This window comes from Salminus brasiliensis, chromosome 13, assembly GCF_030463535.1.
Source record: "Salminus brasiliensis chromosome 13, fSalBra1.hap2, whole genome shotgun sequence".
Classification (NCBI taxonomy): Eukaryota; Metazoa; Chordata; class Actinopteri; order Characiformes; family Bryconidae; genus Salminus; species Salminus brasiliensis.
In genome coordinates, this window is record NC_132890.1 from 6129893 (window position 1) to 6152225 (window position 22333).

General features: G+C 41.9%; 1 protein-coding gene across 3 annotated transcripts in view; it reads right to left on the reverse strand.

Annotated features, from left to right (window-relative positions):
* Nucleotides 1–1852: 1852 nt before the first annotated feature.
* bicd1a (bicaudal D homolog 1a) overlaps nt 1853–22333 on the reverse strand; it is a 45881-nt gene continuing 25400 nt past the window's right edge. The window contains exons 3-9 of one of the 3 annotated variants that reach the window (XM_072694840.1): nt 18452–18604; nt 17453–17929; nt 11749–12867; nt 10976–11127; nt 10076–10286; nt 5679–5764; nt 1853–3942 (exon numbers count right to left, since the gene is read on the reverse strand). In XM_072694840.1, the coding sequence (XP_072550941.1) occupies nt 3831–3942; nt 5679–5764; nt 10076–10286; nt 10976–11127; nt 11749–12867; nt 17453–17929; nt 18452–18604 (2310 nt within the window). In that variant the 3' untranslated portion in view covers nt 1853–3830. The remainder of the gene's footprint in view (nt 3943–5678; nt 5765–10075; nt 10287–10975; nt 11128–11748; nt 12868–17452; nt 17930–18451; nt 18605–22333) is intronic. The other 2 variants (XM_072694838.1, XM_072694839.1) reach the window with 2 other exon arrangements.

Below are 22333 nucleotides of genomic sequence, written 5' to 3' on the forward strand. Positions count from 1 at the left end.
AAAGCCCTGCAGCATTGAGCTGTGGAGCAGTGGAACTGTGTTCTCTGGAATGATGCTGCTGCTCAAGGCAACACTTATGGGAAGAGTTGGGAAATTGGGGAGTTGGGGATGAGGTGGGGTGGTGATCATCCAACATCCTGACCTCTATAACGCTCTTGTCACTGAATGCACTCAAATCTTCACAGCAATGCTCCTCCATAATCAAATTCCCTGGACAGTGGAAACAGTTAAACAAAAGCAGGATACAATCTTGAGCAGGTGTCCCAATATTTTGTCCTTGTAACTTTGTAAATTACTTAACTAAGTAATGGTATACATTCAGCGGCCACTTTATTGTAAACACATGCCTTTTAGGTCCAATAGCTTGTGGACAATTAGAGACTGTGACAGAACTTGAGGAATTTGCTATCTGTTATGTCATCTGTAAATATGAAAGACTATTCTTCTTATTTATAATGTAAACCCCTAGCTATCAGTACCGGTTCCACTAGTAGCTGGGTGTATGTAGATTCCCGTTTGCGCAAACAATCCAGTAAAAGCTATAAAGTATTGTGTCATTTGGTTGATTTCTAAAAACTTGAGTATTTCTCACCTCTCAGTGATCGCTCATTTATGATCTTCATGAGACTGCAATATGTAGATGTTTTACTTAATTTATTATTATTTATTATTATTAAAGTGACATATTTTATGTTTTCATTATAATAGAAAATGTAAACACCCTTAGAGTTTTTTTTAATTATACATTTGACACACACTAAAGGATACAAAAAGAGTTATTTGCTTGGATGTCATAAAAAGAGGCTTTTGGCTCCCATTCAGTTTATGGCACTGTTAATAAATATGTTTGTAAGTAACATTTGTATGAAGTATGAAGGACCTTGTTTGAAATGTAAAGACTTGCTCAAGCCAAGAACCATTTAGGAACCTTTAGTCTTGAGAGGCGAAAAATATCAACTTATGGTCCAGATGATAGTGATCAGCCATATCATTAAAACCATTAATGGGTGAAGTGAATAACATTGATTCTGGTTTCCAATGAAACCTGTCAAGGGTTGGGATCTACATATTAAGCAGCAAGTGAACAGTCAGTTCCTAAGGTGATGTGTTGGACGCAGGAAAATGGTCAAGTATAAAAGTCCAGGGCACTTTGTAAAGGCCCAAACTATGATAGCTAGACAACTGGGTCAGAACATCTCAAAACATCTGGCAGGTCTTGTGGGGTGTTCCTAGAATGCAATGGTCAGTACCTACCAAACGTGACCCAAGAAAGGACAACCAGTCAACCGGCAACAGAGCCATGGGCACCTAAGGCTTACTGATGTGATCCACACCACACAACGTCCAGCTCTGCTGCTGATGTCTTGGTGCCAGATACCACAAGTCACCTTCAGAGCTTATGTGGAGTCCATATCTTGACAGATCTGAGCTGTTTTGATGGTGCGAGGGGGACCTACTCAATACTGAGTAGGTGGTTTTAATGATATGGCTGATGCACTGAGATTTCCCAGAACACAGACGTTTAAATGTTCAGTCATAAAAGTTGTAGGGTGTTCGTTATCTATCATAGGAATGTATAAGAATGAACACACACACACACACACACACTTACACAGTGCAATTGCTGTGCAATCTGCAGGCTTTCAAGGTTTACTGAAGGTGACCCATGGTTGGCAGTACTTGCTTTATGGTTAATAGCCTCTCTTAGCTTCAGAGCTCTAATGCTTCGTGCTCTTCAGATAAAGCTAGCTTGTGCAAACATCTGTGATGTGACTCAAACAAAGAGCGACTGTTCACCCACATCACACTTCTTCCCTTGTGGTGTGCGTCTTTGACGACATGCAGAAGTGAATCTTGAGTTCCGATTTTATTTCATGAACAAAGACAAAACTGGGACATTATTGATAAGTGAATACATACACACACACAAAAAAAGGAAAAACCAAATCATCAACGTCTCGTCGTCACAACTATGCTTTCACCAGTAACAAGAAGGGTGATTGTCCTATTCAGTGCAGATCACTTCAATTCCCTTCAGATGCACATCAACCAAGCCCAGTATTTCAAGCAGAAGACAATCAACTCATAGAGGATCTTAAAAGAACCCTTCCATGTAAACTAGGAGAAACAGTACCAGAAGTACCAGTAATAAGACGTTCTGAATGAGACCGCTTATCCTATGACCTCTTCTGTGAGCATAACTTGATGCACTGTTAAAAGTATAAGATCCTTGAGGAACTTTGGGAGGGTCCTCAAATATGAAACTGTGGAGAAACCTCTTATGGTGCTTTGAGGAAGCTTTTTTAGAAGAAAACGGGTTTCTTATAGATTTCTCAAAGCACTTTAAGAAGTTCCTTTACAGTTTCAAACTGAAGAACCTCCAAAAGGTCCTCAACAATCTTATGTTTTTGACAGTGTACTAGAGAAACTTCCTGACTTACTGACTGCTGACTCAACTCACGGGCTGTTCTTCAGTTCTTTTAGCATCTTATCTTCTGAGAATCTGAGATGTTCTTGCTGGTGTACTCAACAGTATAGTGAGGGCAGATTACTACTTAAATTATTACTGGAGTATACAGATCAATGGGTTTGTGCTTGAATCAGGGGCAGAGAGAGAGACATAGAAAGAGACAGAGAGAGAGAGAGAGAGAGGCAGACAGAATACTCCCAATAATAATCTCAACCTTTTGTTGGAAACACAACGCACAATCCCGAAAGGTTGCATGTCCATTTCCTGGGGTGACATCAGCAGACGTAGACATAAAAACCTCATTTCAAGTAAACCGTAGGATCATGCCCCACTCTGGCCAGCAGCCCCCATCTGCCCTTTAACCTTCACAGAACTGCAGCAGCACTCCAATTCCTACCCAACAGTGGAAAAAAAGAGAACTCAAGTATAAAAGAGAATCTTTATGAGAATGTATTGCGAAATTGAATATAAAAAAATAACATACACTCCACATACAGCCACGTCAGGGTCAAATAAACCAAACTCAACAATATCATCACTGTTATCAATGCAAACATTACTGCCGAAAGGTCAAAAACCAAGAAATGTCACTCAATCACTGCAGAGTGAGGCATACAGAGACGATTTTCACACACACACATATCGGGAACTACAGTCAGTTATTACTTTGAGATCAGTTGTCCTGGTCTAGTTACCAATCAGGCCTTACTGGTAAGACACGCCTAGTTTTATTAAGTCAAAAACGCTTACTGACCATTGCACACTCCTGGACCTGGGCCTGTTACAATCCAATTTCAGTTCTCCAAATTTCTATCTTTTTTTTTGTTGAGAAAATGTCAATATTTCAGGCAAATCATATCCGAACACAAGCTTTTTAACATTTTTTTAAACTCTTGGAATAAAACCCAGTATTTCCATTCATTCAAGTCCTGGAAATGCAAGTGCAGCATCCACAGCAAAGCTGCGCCTTCCAGCTTCAACTGAAAATGAATGAATGAGGAATACCAAACAACCAAACATTCCACACGAGAGTCTGCAAATAAATAGACAAGAAACATAAATAAATAGATCAATAAATAACCCATAAATAGGCCATGTAATATCCAGGCAATAATATGCAGTATGGGAGTTTATCATGGGGAATAAAATAGTGCACCCTTGTCCCGGCCCCTCGAGGGCTAAAAGATGGCAGGTCCTTCTGAGGTCGCACACACAGAGAAGAGAGAGGAGCACCTTTTCGCATGGGCATTTCGTTGACATTGATGTGTCCCCCTGGTTTGTCTGTTCTTGTCTGAGTGGGAGGGGCTTCAGGGAATGGTGAGAATAATGAGTCTAGGGCCCAGGTGGGTGGGGCTAGGGGCTAGGGGCCAGGTAGATGAGACGGATATGCCAGACAGTTTAAAAGTTCGCAGGGGATCCGGGAGCTGGCGTCTTGTAGCTGGTCCTCTTGAAAGGTAATCACAATATTAGGACTGGGAGGGAAAGAAAAAACAGTGTTACAGTGATTTTTCATGGAAGTGTCGCCAACACATGACACAGCTGGGGAAAATCAGCAGGACCGGTACATCTTTGACCATGTATACTAAACATTCAGCACATCATACATGGTAAACATGTACATTATTACACTGACAAACAGAAGAAACCCAGACAAATAGAATTCTCAAGTCGCTTTGAGAATTAGTAACATTAATTATGTTACTTTACAAAACATGAGGGTTTTTTCCCTGTATTTGGCAAGTCAGAGCAAGATTAAACACAAAACATGTGTTAGAGTGCTGGGCTTGCTGTATATTAACCCAAATGAGTTCTGACCCGCGCCAAACTAAACAGAAAGTTAATGACCCTGAACTAAATATAGCACTTGTGAAAGCTGACGGTGATATGAATCTGTGTGTGCTCAAGCAGGATTCTGTAAATATGCTGTTCAAGTGCACAGGCAGGCATGGAGAGGATTTCATGGCAGATCTTAAAGCAATTGTGACATAAAATAATAATACAAAGCGTGAAATGCAATATGCACTACAAAAATAGAACTGTGGCACTTTTCATGATCTGACACGCAGAAAACAGGCCGAACTGAGAAGTAAGACCATCATGTTGTCTTTATGATGCTTTATCTCTTTCTTGAAAAAGCTGGGATTTGATCGTTAAACTATTCGATTTTATTCTGAGTAATTTCTATTGGCCCATTCATCATGAAATCTGGACACAATGTAAAGAACAACTGCCAGATTCGCATTCTGTCAAAAAGTGAGAAACGCAAAACGGGAGATCCAAGGTTCTTGGATCTCAGAAATAATATCCTCCTGCTCAGCTCATAGCAGTTTATCTCCACACATGCAAGTTATCAGTGCCCAACAACTTACGATGCTAAATAATCATGTTTTAAGTCTGGACTTCGTTCAGAACTGATTTTTGTTGTCTTTAAGAGGTATCTTTAATATTTAGCTGGGAATTGCACGGGGCAGTGTAGCCAGTAGTTCAAGCGGAATATGATAACGCCATATGGACGCTGCCCTCTAGTGGATGTGTTGCTAATTTTCAGTCTTAAAGGGAGTATAAATGAGACTTTACAGGATTTTACCTGAATATGAGAGGCTACGTAGCATTACACAGTTGAGCATTTTCCTGTCTGCTTTCCCAAAGTTATCTAGCACAGTCAGCAGTGTGCCATGCTTGGTGTAGCAACAATAAAGAGGTTATTTTCCCTATTTCAGGTCAGTGGAGCATCTCAAGCTGTTATTCTAAGGTAATAAATTCACATAATGTTGCTTTAATATATTAGGACCACATCCAGGCTGTCATCAGAAAGAGCTGAGCTGTAAATTGTTGATTTAATGATTGATTAATGTAAATGCAAAAAATATATATGCCATATATAACTTTTTATGGCACAGAAACCCACCAAGTGGATCTCAGGTATGGAAAATGTAGCATGTAGCATTTAAAGAGCAAACCCCTGCTAATGGTCTTTCAGTGAAGACATCAGGTGAAGACATCAAGTGTAATGAAAATTATAGTTCTCAGTCTGGCACATTTACCCCAGTCACAACATGTTTCGCTTTCTTCATGTGCTAAAAAAAACTGCTTTAAAATCTGACATTAAATCTCCCAAATTCAGCAGCTTTCTGTGTAATGGTGATGTCTGCTGTGCTCTGAAGCAGAAGCTAGCAGACTGAAAGAGTTCCTCGGTAGGGCAGGTTACCTGCGGCCCATGGACGCTCTGCCTCGCCTCATTTGTGGGAAGAGTGGCGGTATTGAGGCAGCAGGCTGCTGACAATCTACGAGAGACTGATAAATTAGACAGATATACAGAGGGGTGACAGTCAGGGTTAGCGACACACACTAGGACACACACACCAGGAATGACTTATCTGAGAGAAACGTAAGGAACTCAGTGCTTTAAGAATAATGAGCTTTGTAAAAAGTTACACTGTAGCCCTGGAGTAAGTGTTGAGTTACAGTGTAACGGTGGATGGGACCGCATAGGCCTAACTGTTCATCTTTAGCCACATTAGCATACTGACGTATTCCTTTAAACTACTTGGTGTTCGGTCTCTGAGACTCTACTGTGGACTGTGTTTAAGTTTAGAATTTACAAAAGGGAAGAGGGTCTTAAAGAAGAACAGATGGTGAGTAGCATATAGCTTAAGAGCTTAAAGGGAAATTCCACCGATGTTTCAAAAGTTCCTTATCATTAAATGTTTAAAATACTTTCTAGAAGTGAAATCAACATGATACATTTTTTGCTAAACCATTTAAAAAAACCTTAAAACAGAATGCAGGGTGAAGAAGAATATGCAGGGCATTGTAAGCAAAATAGCACCCAAAGAAAATATATATTTCCGGGTGTTTTTTTTGTTTTTTTGTCTTTTTTTGTCTAGATTTCAGATTAAAACTGGCAGGAACTTGGTTCTGAACAGGGTCAGACTCTGGTTCAATTTCAGGGCCTTACAGACCTCCAATGCATTAGGAACCTTATACTCTTCTTGCAGTTGTCTACAACACCACCTGCATATGTACAGCCTGTTTCAGTCATTTCTCCTCACTCATGCTGCTTTATGTAGTTCAGCATGAGTGCTGTAGCAGGCAGGGCAACATGGATAGAGGGATGTCAATCAAGTATACTACAACAGCACAAAGGCTGTTCTTTAAAGTAAAATTTAATAACAGTGTAGTGAAAAATTCTGCTGTATATTAAAATACATATTTCACCCTTTTCCTTTATTTCCCAACTATCTATATTACAGATAAAAACTCAGTGTGTAAGTACATATGTAGCTTCAGATGTGGTTTTGGATAGTAAATTAAATGGTTTATTTGGAAATGAAGCCCTGTGATGCCTGGTTCCTATCACCGCCACTATAAAGAAATCTAAGTCTGTACATTTCTCTCTAACGCAACATTTCCAGTCAAAACAACCTGAAGGACTATGAGTACATTTCACAGATTGAATTATGTGAATAGTTTGGAAAATAAGTGAAATTCCCCTTTAATGTCAAATGGAGTGGTGTTATGAAGAGGCAAGCAAAGCAGCGAGAGATTAAGAAGAGGTGCAGAAACTAAAAGTATGTAGGTAAAGCTCTGACATTGTTAAAAGCCACTTCAGCCTCCTTCTCAGATGTAAATGAAGGTATTGAGTGTTAAATACATAAAAAACGATGAATTTTATATTGGCAGTAAAGACACACAGGGGTACACAGAACGCACAGAACTAAACAAAGAACGCGACAACTTAACACAGTGACAACAGTTCATAAAACAGTCAACAACAACAACATTAATATTAACATTTATTCACTGAGAACAGGCCTCGGGTTCCGTGTGTGGGCAGTAGGTGAGGTAAGGAGATGAGACATTATGAAAATAAAAGTGTTCAACTCCTCCGAAGGGCCCTTCCCAGAATTTCCAGGCTATTCCTGGGGATTTGCGTGGTGGCCACTATTGCATAACGGAATTTAGAGGCTTATCAAGGAGCGTGTTTAAACAGATCTATGGGATACGGTAGAAAGAGTGAGACGGTTTTGGTGTAGCTGAGGGACACAGTCAGAGCTGTATGCTTTAATGCTAGATGCTTGCAGCTGATTAGATAACACAAGCTAGCACATAGTAGAGGATCAGACTGGTTTCCTCACTAATTAGGCCTACATGTCAGCAGGGCACCGTGATTCCTACAGTACAAGCCACACACCTCTGCAGAAACACTGCAGCACTTGGAGAGCAGAGCAGGCCATGCAACTTTCTTTCGATGCAAAACTGGAAAAATGTTTGTGGACACCCCTTCTAATGAAGGCATTCAGATACTTTAGGTTGCACCCATGTGTGAATACACACATACACACACAAACACAGCTTGTCTAGTTCCTGTAGAGAGGGAAGTGCTACCAACAGAATAGGACCCTGTTGGTTCCATGCCAAATGACATGTGTGGGCTAGAGAGGGTCTAAAGCCCCCCAGCCTTGAGCTGTGGAACTAACTGTGTTCTCTGGAATTTTGATGATTGGTGCTCCATCCAATACCTTTAGGCTGGAGAGTTGGAGATAAGGTGGGATGGTGATCATCCAACATCCTGATCTCACTAGCACTGTTGTCACTGAATGCAATCAAATCCTCACAGCAATGTATGTAACAATCTAGTAGAAAGCCTTCTCCCTTGGACAGTAGATACAGTTACATTTACTCCAACTTGATCTTGGAAAAAATAATGGATGAGCAGGTGTCCCAATACTTTTGTCCATATAGTGTATTTATACATTCGAGCTATAATAGCCACAGATAGCCACAGAATTGTGCTGATGTGTGATCTGAATCAATAAATTCATGCACCTTTTTTTGTGTAGTGGAGCCCTGCCATCAAACATCAGCAATGTCCAACGTCCTGCATAATTCCTCCTTCTGTGTGATCAAGCTGATTTCAGGGCTGATTAACTTCCAAAAATCCCATCTTATGTATGTCGAGGTAATGACCCAGAGATCTCCACAACTGCCTTTTGACTCACGGAACCCTGTGCATCATGATAAATGATGTATCCTCTATGATAGATCGTACTCCACAGTCCGTTGGGATGCAGCTAGAGGGCAGCAGAGAGGTAAGGGGAAGGTTCCTGAGTCTGCACAATGCACATCCTGCAGTCCCATATGCTGTAGCCCTAAATAGTACAGATCTGTGTGACTGCGTTGTTAATCGTATGGTGTGCCCTTGAGGTCATTTGACCATGGCTCTTGAATCTGTAAGTACGGTACAGTCGCCACATGGCTGTATTTACATTTACCCACATACGGCAAAGACAAAAGAGGCCAACTTCAGTGATTTTAATATCACAAAGAAATACCCAATACAAATTATTATGCTATTAGGCTATTATGTTTACCAGGGGATGAGTCCATTTAATACTTCAGCTGACATCAATACAGAAATAGAACTGGGGCACTGTGCAGAGCAGGTTACTGTGGGACGCTGCTTTATCTGGAAGATGGTGCAGCAAGGTGCATCTGCATTGTCTTTGTATTTGTGCTTTTCTGGCCATGGGATGGAGCCACTGTCTACACCATGACCTAGTAATGCTGCACCTTCAAAGACTTCGGAGAAGTCCGTTATGCATAAGGGATCGAAGACTGTAGCAGTAATTAAGCTGACCAGCAAAATAAGAAGAAAACACAGAGACAGAAGCACTAATGCAGAATTAGCATAACCTAGTGTATAAAAAATCCTCTAAGGGCTGGAGAAGATGTTCTTTTAAAGGCCATACAGAGCAAAAACGAACCATGTAGGAAATGAGAACAGCAGGCTTGGTGATTAACAGGGAGTAAGGAACCGAGGGGGAACTGTTGGGGGGTTCTCATTTTAAAAAATCACAGTAAACGATTAATGTAGTATTTTTGTTAAACCCATTGAGCCGAAGCTGAAAGTCTACACTTCAGTCACACTTCAGTCACGTCAAGAGAAAAAAAAAAGTCGAACTGGCTCTGCTCTGCCCTGTCGTAGCCATAGCGCAGCCACTGTTTCAGCTAACTGAGACTGAAATGACACACGTTTGAGTCTTATAAGTAACGTAACAGCCGATATCCAATGTGTTCTGGTCACTGTTGAGCATCAATGTAACCGACACAGTCTGCAATCATGAACCATAGGATGAGAGATGTTTCATTTTTAGGTAGCTATGCGTGCTGGGTGTGTTTCCGTCTTTGGCTATGACTGTTCTCAGGTAGATCTAGCAGACTGGTTCATCCAGGTTTGCTGACGCTCCTTTTTTATTTGGATTAACTCAACTAGTTCACTAAACTCACAGCTAGCATTGGCCTGTTTGTCGTTTCACCTGTTTTCACTAGTAAGTTATCAATAAATTAGCTCCAGTAGTGCCCCTGCCCTGCAGCACAGATATCTGACACATCATGATTTTGAAATATCGTCCTCGTTTTAAGATACTCACTGTTTCTAAATACGCTGATCTACCTTACTATTACCATTATACCACCCAACCATAGTTGCTGCATAGTTACTGTAGATGTCTTCTCCTGGGTCATATCAGATGGTGTTCAATCTCACTGAGGTAACAGTGTTGTGGGGCTAGGGAGAGTAGGAAGTGCAGTTTGGCGACCTACTTTTGGAGGGCTGCTCTTTATCTTGGGCACCTTTCCTCCACGGCCACGGTGTGACTGCTCGTGGTCAAATTCTAGGTCTTCCAGACGCTGCGTGAGGGCCAGTTTCTGCTGGATGGCCATGCGAAGCAGAGAGTTCAGAGTCTTTTTCTCATCCTCAGCTGCGGCCAGCTGCCTCTGCATCTCATCCAGCTGAGTGACGTACTCATCACACCTGCAGACAGTAAGAAGAATCGAGTCAGGTAATGGCCAATGCACACAGATGCACACTGTTTAGGGCCCTGTATATGATCTGAAATACAGTTCCTTACATTTCTTTCAATTAGCTCCCATTAATTGCATGTATTTGTCATGAACATAGATTCTAGGCTTTAAACTAAGTTACTTGAAATCTCATTTATTTTACTCCAGTCTTGGATACCCAGAAGGTATTATTAATATCAGGACATGTTAGATCATTGACTTCTCAAAAAATCTGGTGAAAATTCCTAAATTGTTAATATTGCAAAATACAGAACAACAAAATATCGCAATGTCAGTTTTTTACCAATATCGTGCAGCCCTACTCCAGACAACACAATACCACTGGTCTACAGTCCAATGCTGGTGCATTTATGCCCCTTCAGCTGATGTTTGGCATTGGACATGCTGACCTTAGGCTCCAGAGCTGCTCCAGAGCTTTCTATGGAGATTATAAACACTGTGTGTGCATCTGGTTGCCTGTGTCAGCAATGGATGCATTTTAAAGTGAATTAGAAATCACTAATTAGCAGTGGGGTGCAGACACTTTTGGACATACAGAGTTTATCAAGATAACAGTAATCAATTGTTGGTCTTCTAAGGGTTAAGCATTGTCCTCACTACAGTGAATGGCTGATGCCTGCTGAAATAAATGCAGTGTACCTGGTGGCAAACATAGCCCTCAGGGAGGAGAAGGTGGCTGCGTCCTCTTTCAATGCCTTGAGCTCATTCCTCAGCTTCATCATGGTCTCTGTTACCATGGATTTTTCATTCTCATATTTACTCTTCAGGTTTGACAAGGCTACCTCAGCAGTCTGTGGAGAAACCAGAAAAGATGCTACCCAAGCAAATGGAAAGGTTGGCTATGCGTAAAGTTCATGAAGACCAGAGACGCACTGATCGATTGGCCAGGGACGGGAATCGGACGGTTTTCAGATTGTGAAGTAGCCTCAGCCATTGTTTACAACATGCCCAGATGCTGTTTAACACTGCTAGAGTATTTATGCTTTAGCATTAATGTTTGTTACATGCTTTAGATAAAATATATAGACTTTTTTAATAAGCTTCTGTGCTTCTTCTAGAATAGCTAAAAATGCTCGTATTCACTCTTATGTAAATATATTTAATATGTATTTAATAGTATTTATAAAAAAGGTTAATCAAAAATGTTTCTGCATGCTGTCATTTATAATTCTTTGAAAGAACGAAAACTGGAATCGGCCAAAGTCAGAACTGGCCAGTCATTCATTAAAAAAACCGTAAACTGAAATCAGCCAAGGAAATTGCAATGGGTGCATCTCTAATGAAGACTTCATAGGTTTGTCAGCACTCCCCTAAAAACAATAGAAAATGGCAGAAGCCCTTTACATAAAGAAGTTACCATTTCAAAAATATGAGGTATTTTTGCAATGAAAAAACTCGTAGACGGTTCCTACCTGTTTGTTGGCCTTAAGAACAAGACGCAGAGTCGCTATCTGTTCCCTCTTGGTGCTCAAGAGGGACTTGAGCTTCAGGATCTCCTCCATGCAGGACTCCTTGTCCTTGTCAAAGATGGGCGCTAACTCCCGTGCAGCTGCCCTCTGTCTAGACAGCTGCAGCGAGCGGTCTACAGCCTTCTGCAGGTGCTTGATCTGGTCCCGAATAATGGCGTTCAGGTTGTAAATGTTCATTGGTTCCTTGCGGAGATCTCCATTTGCCTCTGGGACAGAAGTGGATAGTGAGGCACTGTTGACTGGGGAACCGAAGGGGCTTCTGGTGGGGCTCTGTTGGCTCACTGACTCCCCTTTACCAGTGTCCCCAAATGGCTCCTTTAGGGGCGAATCCTGGGGGCTCCTGGAAAGGTCTGAGGAGTTGATAGCAGCTAAGCGGCGGGCGAGGCGGGGCGACAGCAAGGCCCGTGGGTCATCTGCGCCCTTAAGACTGCCACTGCGTGTCACGCGACTCTGGCGGTAGTAGTCCAGCATGACGCGGTTGGGTGTCTCATTGTTGCACAGGCAGACGTGATGGTAGAGCTGGGCTAGCTCTTCGCTAAAGGTGACCAGCTCATCCTGAGCTGTGTTTAGCATGCCCTGACTCTCGTTTGTCATGGCTGTTGCGCACCGGAGCTCTGCCTCCAAGCTGCAGATTCGGTCGCGGCTGTCGCGGCACTCCTTATCCAGTGACGTCACATGTTGGTTTAGAGCCTGGAGCTTCTCTTCGCTGTGGCTGCGCTCTTCAGACTGGCTCTCCACAGACTGGTTGTACTTCTCCTTCAAGGCCTTCAGCTCTGCTTTCAGGTCAATGACCTCGGTCACTGCTACCTTATACTTACACTCCAGGATCTCGATGCCGTTTATGTCCACATCGTGCTCGAGACAGCCATTCGTGGGCGCGTCCCCCTTCTCCGTCTCCTCGGCGTCCAGCTCCTTGTCGCTGCAGAGACGTTTCATAGCATTGACGCGCTCCGTAAGGCGGTTCACGCGCTTGTGCTGCTCAGTTAGGGCACCTTGCGTGTGTTGCAGCTGGGTCTGGGACTCCTGAAGGTTAGTCAGTAGGGTCGCCTTTTCTCGCTCCACCTGGTGCACAGCAAGTAAGAACAGAGACGGTTTTCAGGTTGGATCACATGGAACATGGATACTTATGGGATATTTTCTCAGCTTGACACAAAGTTAACAGAACTCTTGGCATGTGATTCCTGAAACTGAACTCCAGTGCTGCTTAATTGCTTTTTGATTGTATTAGAGGATTGTATTAGGGGAGTCAGCCATTGTATTAGAGGAGTCAGCCATCTCCTGTGTTTGGAGCTGAGATGGTAAAACTGTATCGATCCTTCTTTGGAAGAGAGCCAGCAATACGGAAAAATTTATATATAAACAAAGCCTGCAACACAAGGGTCTTCTATTCGCTATCAGACCCTGTATGTATGGAACCTGTTATCACTGTATGTCCAAGTATTTAAACAGATCAACATGCCTTTGCTCTCATTATTATTGGTGGTGGAGAAATTAAATTTTGTTGACTGAATTAAATGTAACATGGCCAAATAATTATTATATTCCATTACAAACAATCATATTATAAATTATATTTAATTACCACTGACATTAACCATTAGAACTCTTTGTTAAGTCCATAAATGCAAAAACAGCCCAAAATCAACTCATTTACATATCTACCTGTTACCTATTTACCTATTCATCCTACCACAGTTTAGCCCTGCCCATATATACTGCAGTTCTCAGGCATGTTTTGAGTTTTTTTTTTCAATGAGGCACAGTGCAGGAGAGCCAATCAGAACAGAGATCATTAGGGGTCCAAGCACCTGTTGGGAGTTATGTTCTTATTATGATCCCTTTTCTGCCTCAAATCGAATTATGCAGACCAAACTGTAAGCCGTACAGATCATTAATGATGTGAGCTCAACTGCCAACAAGGGGGCGCTATAGTGCATTGAAACATATTTTTCCCCTATAACTCCTGAACTGATTTGTTTATAATATATATAAATATTTTATTCACTTTTCCTATTTGCTTTAGCCACATTCATTTAGGCCATTCCCATTCGTTTTTGCCTGATTATTTATTTTGCTAATTTGCATAATATTTAAAACCTTGTTTTGCAAGCTAGTTCATCTTATATCCGTCTAAAAGATGCAGCAGTAGAACCGGCCTGTTTACGACGTTGGAAAATTGTATAGCATAAAGCCACACAATGCTGTAGGTGGACCTCCAGATAAAATATAAAGTACAAGAAAAATGTATAGGATATGGGCCTTTTAACAAAATGCAGCAACATAATTATGGCTCATACTTAATAAGTTCGGATCCACTTAAATATTTACAGCTTCTTCTATTCAATTATTTACTGTATATTTAATTATGGCTATTTTATCCATTCCTCATCCTGAGGATACTTTTCCAGGCAGCTGTACTCATCCACAGCCAGCTGATCTCTATGCAGAGGATGCTCTCTGTGTTTCTGTGTTGTCACTGGCAGAGTTTCTATTCTTGTCCCCGCCGTTCTCCCACTGAACACGCCTGTGGCACACACATTCACAAACACACCCAGCATTGCTTTCCAATGAAGCTGCGGAAATGCATGTGCTAGTAACGCTAATCGTTTTGACAGGGCCTCCACTGACAAACACAGGAGATTTCCTTCACAGCAGGGAACTCAGAGAGTATTCCCTAAGCTGACCTCGTGGCGTATTACTCTACTGGAAACATATGATCTGTAGGATAACACCAGCTCTAATAGGCGTGTCTTAACATGTGAGGCATCATCATAATTTGTCTGAAAGAATGAAAAACACACTGTCTGTGCTGTAGTGGAGCCCTGCCTATACATGTAAGAGGATCACACTGATGATATCATTACAATTGATTGAATATGACTACTGCCATGAGTCAACCTATTCCAGGCTAGCTACCTTTATGAGGCTGAAATGATGCCTGGATGCAATACATGTGACTTCCCAATTCTAATGCAGTGTCAGACATATCTGTATGTCCTGGAAATCCAGGCTGATAAAGTTGTTGCTGTTGATGGAGTGATTTTTTTATCTTCTTTAATAGTGTTTTTTGATATAGTAGGCGCTCTAAAGTCATATTATGTTCCCTGAGTGAGTGATGGGTCTGGTAATGGCTTAGATGAAGTAGTGTCATATTTATAGAGATGGTAGAAGCAGGCCATCTCATCCTAGTAAAGAATTCTTCAATCAGCTGGAGTCAATGATGCTCAATGATACAGGTGGTGTGTAGCACAGTGGACACCCTTTGTGCACCTGGGCATGTGTCAAATGTTTGTGGACACTCCTCCCAATGGTTTCACCCCTTCTAATGGAATTCAGCTACTTTAAGTTGCTCCCATAAATGCACATACATAGCTTGTTTAGGCCCGGTACATACGTATTGCCAGTAGAATTTAACTCCCTGGACCAAATAAACATTGACCTGTTCACATCATGCTTAATGCCATGTATGGGCTAGAGGGGTACAAAGCCCCCCGCAGCATTTAGCTGTGTTTTAGTATGAGCTGGCTAGCTGGGGATATGGTGATCATCCAAAAATCTGAATTCACTAATGCTCTAGTCACTGACAGCTGTGCTTCACAATCTAGTAGAAAGCCTTCTTCCCTGGACAGTGGAGACAGTTACTCCAACAAAAGCAGGATCAACTCTTTTTAATCCACTTGATTTCAGAAAAAACTATGAAAAAGCAGGTGTCCCAATACTTGTGTCCAAATAGTGTATATTGGCACAGTTTGTCATGCAGTAAAGCAAGTCTCCTACCACTACATCTGCCAAATGCCAAGTCTAAAGTGACACCAAGGCTCTGGTGTCGGATGCTGCTGGATGGACTTGTAGTCCATGTGGATTACCCTCTGTTTCGACAGGGGGAGCCTCTTTATTTGTGTCCCTCAAACAAACAAACAGCTGGTCTGTCTGTCGAATGCCTGCAGTGCCCAGACTGAGAGCAACAGGGAGTGACAAGCTTTCTGCCGGTCAGTAAAGGAAGCTCAATATGCTGATTAACAAGCTGAAGGGACGAGATCTGTCTAGGAATTGCTGGATTCCATTATTAGCTGTATACTATATATATATATATAGTAGATACAGTAGGTGCCAGTCAGTTGTACAGACAGCAGATGCAAAGACAAGCCCAGATGGTGAAGACACCAGGTTGCACCGGCCATCCTAGCCACTCAGAAGGCTCTGCACAGCAACAGGTATAAATCATCTGTGCTGATGAGGCTCTTCCAAGACAAACTGCCCTGTTGAACTGCTAGCTTCAGCTTGCAGTCCATCAGTGGTGGCGATCACCGAGCAATCGCAGCCAATACTAGAGATGATCTGGATGTAGGAGTCTGGCCCCCCACCGCTAAGATAAAAAGTTTAATTATGATCCTCTTAGAAGGTATAGCAGCAGTGTAAAACAGAGGCTAGGTTAATAATCTCAGGTTGCTCTGCTGAAGCATGTGTTGGACGTAGCATCCTCTGAATTAATGAAGTATTGTGTCCTATCACAACAAAGAGGCTCTTCTTAACAGTCAATGAAGTTAACACTAGAGTTATGGAAGTTATCACGAGAGCTGTGGACATTTTACTCAAATGTTACTCAAAAATGTCTTCACTAGATCTTCTGAAGTTTTACCAGAGCTTCTGGAGTTTTTACTAGAGCTTCTGAAGTTTTTACTAGAGCTTCTGAAGTTTTACTAGAGCTTCTAAAGCTTTCACTAGAGCTTCTAAAGCTTTCACTAGAGCTTCTGTAGTTTTACTAGAGCTTCTAAAAATTTCACTAGAGCTTCTGGAGTTTTTACTAGAGCTTCTAAAGATTTCACTATAGCTTCTGAAGTTTTACTAGAGCTTCTGGAGTTTTTACTAGAGCTTCTGAAGTTTTACTAGAGCTTCTGGAGTTTTTACTAGAGCTTCTGAAGTTTTACTAGAGCTTCTAAAGCTTTCACTAGAGCTTCACAACATTTCACTAGAGCTTCTGGAGTTTTTACTAGAGCTTCTGAAGTTTGTACTATAGTTTCTGAAGTTTTACTAGAGCTTCTGGAGTTTTTACTAGAGCTTCTGAAGTTTTTACTAGAGCTTCTGGAGTTTTCATCAAAGCTTCTGAAGTTTTTAACTTTAAGGAGTTTTCACTACAGCTTCTGAGGTTTTTACTAGAGCTTCTGAAGTTTTTAACTTTAAGGAGTTTTCACTACAGCTTCTGAGGTTTTTACTAGAGCTTCTGAAGTTTTTCACTTTAAGGAGTTTTCACTAGAGCTTTCAAATGTTTCACCACAGCTTTAAATGTTATCATTAGATCTGTAGTTATCTAGTTAGTTATGACTAGAGCCATAGATGTTTTCATTAGAAATTCCTAAGTTTTTACATGAGTTGCTAAAGATTTCACATGAGCTGTTAAAGTTCTCTATCACTAGAGCTTTAGGAGTTACCACTACAGATTCTAAGGTTTAATTAGAGCTTCAAATGTTAGAATTAGAGCTGTTGAAGTTATCATTAGAGCTCCTGAAATTTGCACTAGAGCTTCACTAGAACTTAGTTATTTAGATTATAGTCTCCCAAAAGTAACTAAATGTTAAATAATGTGTTCTTTTAGAAACCAAAATAAACCCCAATTGTGTAGATCTTTCCACACAGTAGGAAAACTAACCTGGAAAAGCTGTTGTTTCAGTTTCTGGATCTCAGACAGGTTGAGTTCACTGAACAGATCGGACACAGGATGCAGAACCTCTCCCTTTCTCGCTCCAGGACGGTGGTAGTCACCATTCATCTTTGGCCCATGGCCATTGCACCCATTACACCTGTTACTGTCCTCATTATTGGGACTGGAACCAGTGGCAGAGGTGCCGTTAGTGGTGGCCTCCTCTGCAAACTTGAATCCTTCCACAGCAGAGATGGTTATGTGTGTGCTGGCTCCATACACACAGTCATTCAGGCTGATGTGGTGGACTAGTTCTTTCCTCAGATTGTTCTTCTGCTCCCTCTCACTCTTCAGAGCATCCAGGGCCTCCTCCAGCTGGCCCTCGGAGATGTCTTTCAGTCGCAATGCATCCTCCAGTTGGCTGTTCAGCAGGACTGTTTCCTCCTCCAGTACTTTTATCTCATGTTTCAGACCCTCATACTCCACCTGTGGGTAGAAGAAGTTGGAGGAGAAAGGAAGGTTATGGGAGAGAAACCTCATATATAACTCTCATATACATGTATACACTGTATGGACAAAAGTATTGGGACACCTGTCCATTCATTGTTTCTTCTGAAATCAAGGGCATTAAAAACTGCTTTTGTTGGAGTGACTGTCTCTACTTCTAGAGAATTGCTGTGAGGATTTGACTCCATTCAGCTCCAAAAGCGTAAGTGAAGTCAGGCAGGTTTGACGGTCACCATCCTACCTCATCCTCAGCTTTATGCCCCTCTAGCATTAGGCATGGTGCCAATAGATTTATATTGATCTGCTCTAGAGAGTCCTATTCTATTGGCAATACTTCTCTACAGTGTGTGTGTATATGTGTATTTGCACATCTGTGTCAGAAATGGGTGGAACTTCAAGTAGCTGAATGCATTCATTAGTAGGGGTGTCCACACACATTTGGACACATATTGTATTGTTGCTTGTGTAAATGTGTGTGTGTGTGTGTGTTTCTGTGTTTACCTGATTCTGCTTGAGTGTGGAGACCAGCTTCTGCAGAGTGATGTTCTCCTCCTCCAGCTCGGTGTAGTCCTGCAGCAGCCTGGCCTCTCTGAACTTGTACTCCTTTATCTCCTCTCTCATCCTGCTCTTCTGCAGCTCCAGCATTTCATTACTCTGCAGCAGAGAAAAGGGAGGAGGCCGGAAAAGAACAATCAGAGGGGGTAAGTGAGAGAAACTGGAGAAAAACAGGTGGGTTCATATTTATTCACACCAGGTCATGTTTATCACAGTCTGACAGTAGTGGCACTGAGGGGACTCAGACTGCTGCCCGAATCTATTACAGATGAGTAGTATTTATTGCACGTGTGCAGCAGTGCACATTAACTTGCAACTGGGGCAGTGAAGAAAGACTTGTAAGGAATAACAGCATCTGCTCTAATAATAATGCATACTTATCAAAAGAGTCTCCCAACTACTGCCATGAGGGAGCAGGACTGTTGGTTTATTGAAGAGGGAGTAAGGCCCAGAATCAGTGATTAGGCAGGACAATGGAGACCACAGTAGAGTTCATAAAGAACAAAAGGGTAGGCTAGAATTCAACCACTGATCAGCCATAAACACCTGCCTAACATTGTGTAACACTGTCTGCTCTGCCATATATTTTCTCGAACCTGTGCATTGATAGTGGGCTGCTGCTCGTCATTTTTTTTGTGTTTCACTACGAACACGATGGGCTTTTCTGCTGTCGTCTTGATGCTCATTTGTTTGATCTGCAACCATAAAACGGAGCTCTGATTGGTCAGTCTGATTTTAACGCACCTGTACAATGCAAATAATGAAGCGAGCAGCAGTGTGAAGGACATCCTTAAGATGATAAAGCATTTGTTCTTTAAACATGACCAGGGACTGCAGGTGAAAATTAGCTTATCGGCTAACTCTGGCACACTCTTACACGGATGTCTAAACTGAAATGTTGTTTAATGTGTAAATAAATAAATACAAAAAAATAATATAAACTCGTCACATGTTTTTCATTCTGTGAAAAATTGCCTTCATTTTTGTATTTAATAATCTTTAAAATTAAAAAATTTATTAAATTAACAAAACTGACTCAAAGACTCTCCCTATCCTCTGTGAAGCCATTCACGCATTTCAAAACACTGCTGACCAAACACACAGGGTGAGAGCCCAGTGCTGACCGAAGGTCCCAACACACACACCCACACAAGCACACTAACACATACACACATCCAGAAGTGCTGACCCAGACCCTCGCCTGTGTGTGGAGCAGAAGATACTGGGATACTGGCCAGGTCCTGTAGAGACAGAGAGATGGCTGGGACTGACAAAGCCTCCTCACTGCTTAACATTCTGTTCACACGTCTCATCTCAGCTTGGAAGCTTTGCGATCTGCAAGTTTGAACCCCCCCATAATCACATGGGGGCGCTCTTCCTATTTCCTCCTGACCGTGGAGAGCTGTGGTGCCTAAACTTGAGATCTCCTGTCTCTTTACTAGCTTGCAGTTAGACAGTTGCGCCACCCTAGAGCTATAAAGCCATGGGCATACATTATATGTCCAAATGTTTATTTGTGGACATCCCTCCTCATGAATGCATTTGGCTACCTAAAGTTGCACCCACAGCTGACACAGATGTGCAAATGCACACACACAGCTTGTCTAGTCCCTGTAGAGAAGTACTGCCAATAGAGTAGGACTATGCTAAAGGGGTCCTCCAGCATTGAGCTGTGGAACAGTGGAACTGTGTTCTCTGGATTGATGATTGGTGCTCCATCCAATACTTCTGGGATGAGTTGGGGAGCTGGAGACGATAAGGTGGAGTGATGATTCTAAAACATCCTGACCTTACTAACGCTCTTGTTGCAGAATACAATCATATCCTCACAGCAATGCCCCAAATTCTAGCAGAAAGGTTTCCTATCTGGACAGTAGAGACGGTACTCCAACAAAAGCAGGATAAACTGTTTTTTAATACTCTTGATTTTGGAAGAAACAATAAATGAGCAGATGTTCCAATATATTTGTCCATATAGTGTCCAGTGAGCTCGTATGTAGAGTGATTTTACAGCTCTCGAGTGGCCCTACGGTCTAACTGCTGCTCATCAAGTGTGAGGGGATCATAAGTTCAAATTCCAGCACAGCCTCAGTGCTCCATTGTCAAAAGTCTCTCAGTCTGGGGTCTTCAAGTGATAGGAGGACGTTCTAATCTGCAGACGGGAATAAACGGTAAACAAACTGAGGGGAGGAGCCACAGACTAACCATCTTACACTATATTAGATACATTTCAGCTGCAGGTCAGCTGAGGCCTGACTCAACATGTCCTGTCAACCAAACTGAGATGCAGATGTAAAAAATGTGAGTTAGGGGAACTTTTGACTCACCTCAGTTGAGATAACTCAAAAACCGCTCTGTAATCAGTTACTCAATCGCTCCATCCATCTAAGGGCATCTCTTAAAGCTGGCTAAGATTTTGCCTCTTCAGTCCAGAACGTCTAATATCTATAACTAATCCGACGCAGATCAGGCTAAGATGCTGCTTCACTCTGGCCTACAGACGACCTTGAAAAGCGAGCAGTGTTATTGATTACTGTACACAATGCTGCAGCTCTGCTGGAGGATGTGTTGTCTCAATGCACATTCACAGCACTGCCACAGCAGCCAGTACAGATGAGCTGGACATGAAGTCCAAAGGATTACTGATCAATTATCACTCAGCATGGCACTATTGTAGAGCCAGTAATCAGGGGCTCCACGCACTCTGGGGTCAGGAGCAGTGCAGCAGTACATGATGCTGGACATTACCCAGGAAAGAACCGAGCCAGGAAACCCCTGCTGCAGAGCCACTGACACAGCCCTACTATACTGTAAAAAAACACATACTACTACATACTACTGGAAAGCCAGCGCACAGAGAAGCAGCAGCAGTAGAGATAAAAAAATCACCATATTAGAGCTGACTGTATAAAATAACAGGCTAATTTATTTATTTACTAATGGTGGAATAACGGTGCGGTTCAGACAATGGATCATGAATATAGTGCTATACTGTGCTTCTGGATTCTTATCGAGCCAGTATTAGACCGTAGAGGTTGCTGTGTTCTGCTCACAGGAACATTAAAGTGTAAAGTAGGGAATGGAGGGAAGTAGCTAGCTGATTACCCCAGTGAAGAGGTTGCAGTATAGTGGAGGATTAGAATAGGGGGGAATGAAGGGAATGGGCTGGGACCCATGTGTGACCCCAAGTATACAGTGCATAGGGACTTTTTCTCCTTTTTCTGTAGTATTTCACCTAAAAGATTTTTTATAATAAACAAGCCTCTTTAGATTGTAACATTGTAAACATTTGTCAGATTCAATTAAGAGCTCACAGCCGTACAGTTTGGATATATAGACTGCCTATTGGTTGACTCTGTAACGTTCTTTGTTCTGATTGGTAGGCAGAATTAAGATGTGTGTGCTACAGCTATTTTATTGGTTAGTCTTTGAAGACAAACCTCCTGGTCTTTGTATTTACACCGAGCACCTTGTTGGACAGCCCACTCTTTCCGAAAAGGTTCAATTAGCCAAAAGGTTCAAAGACAATAGGTCAGATTCATAAAGCTCAGCTAAGCTTACATGTCACTTTGGTACCACCAATCACATCCACTTCTCAGTGCACATTTGGGTGTCAAAATGAATAATTCTTAAATTAACTCATTTATTTTTATCTTTATATCATTAATTTTCTATTTTCCATAAAAAGGGGAAGGAAACATAAATAAATATGAATTACAATCAGAACTCACTGCTTAATGTACACAATGTCCTGATGAATAAACCACAGACAGGGAGTTGGTGATTACACCTAGCCTGAGTACATCTGGGGTCACAGTAGCTCGGAGT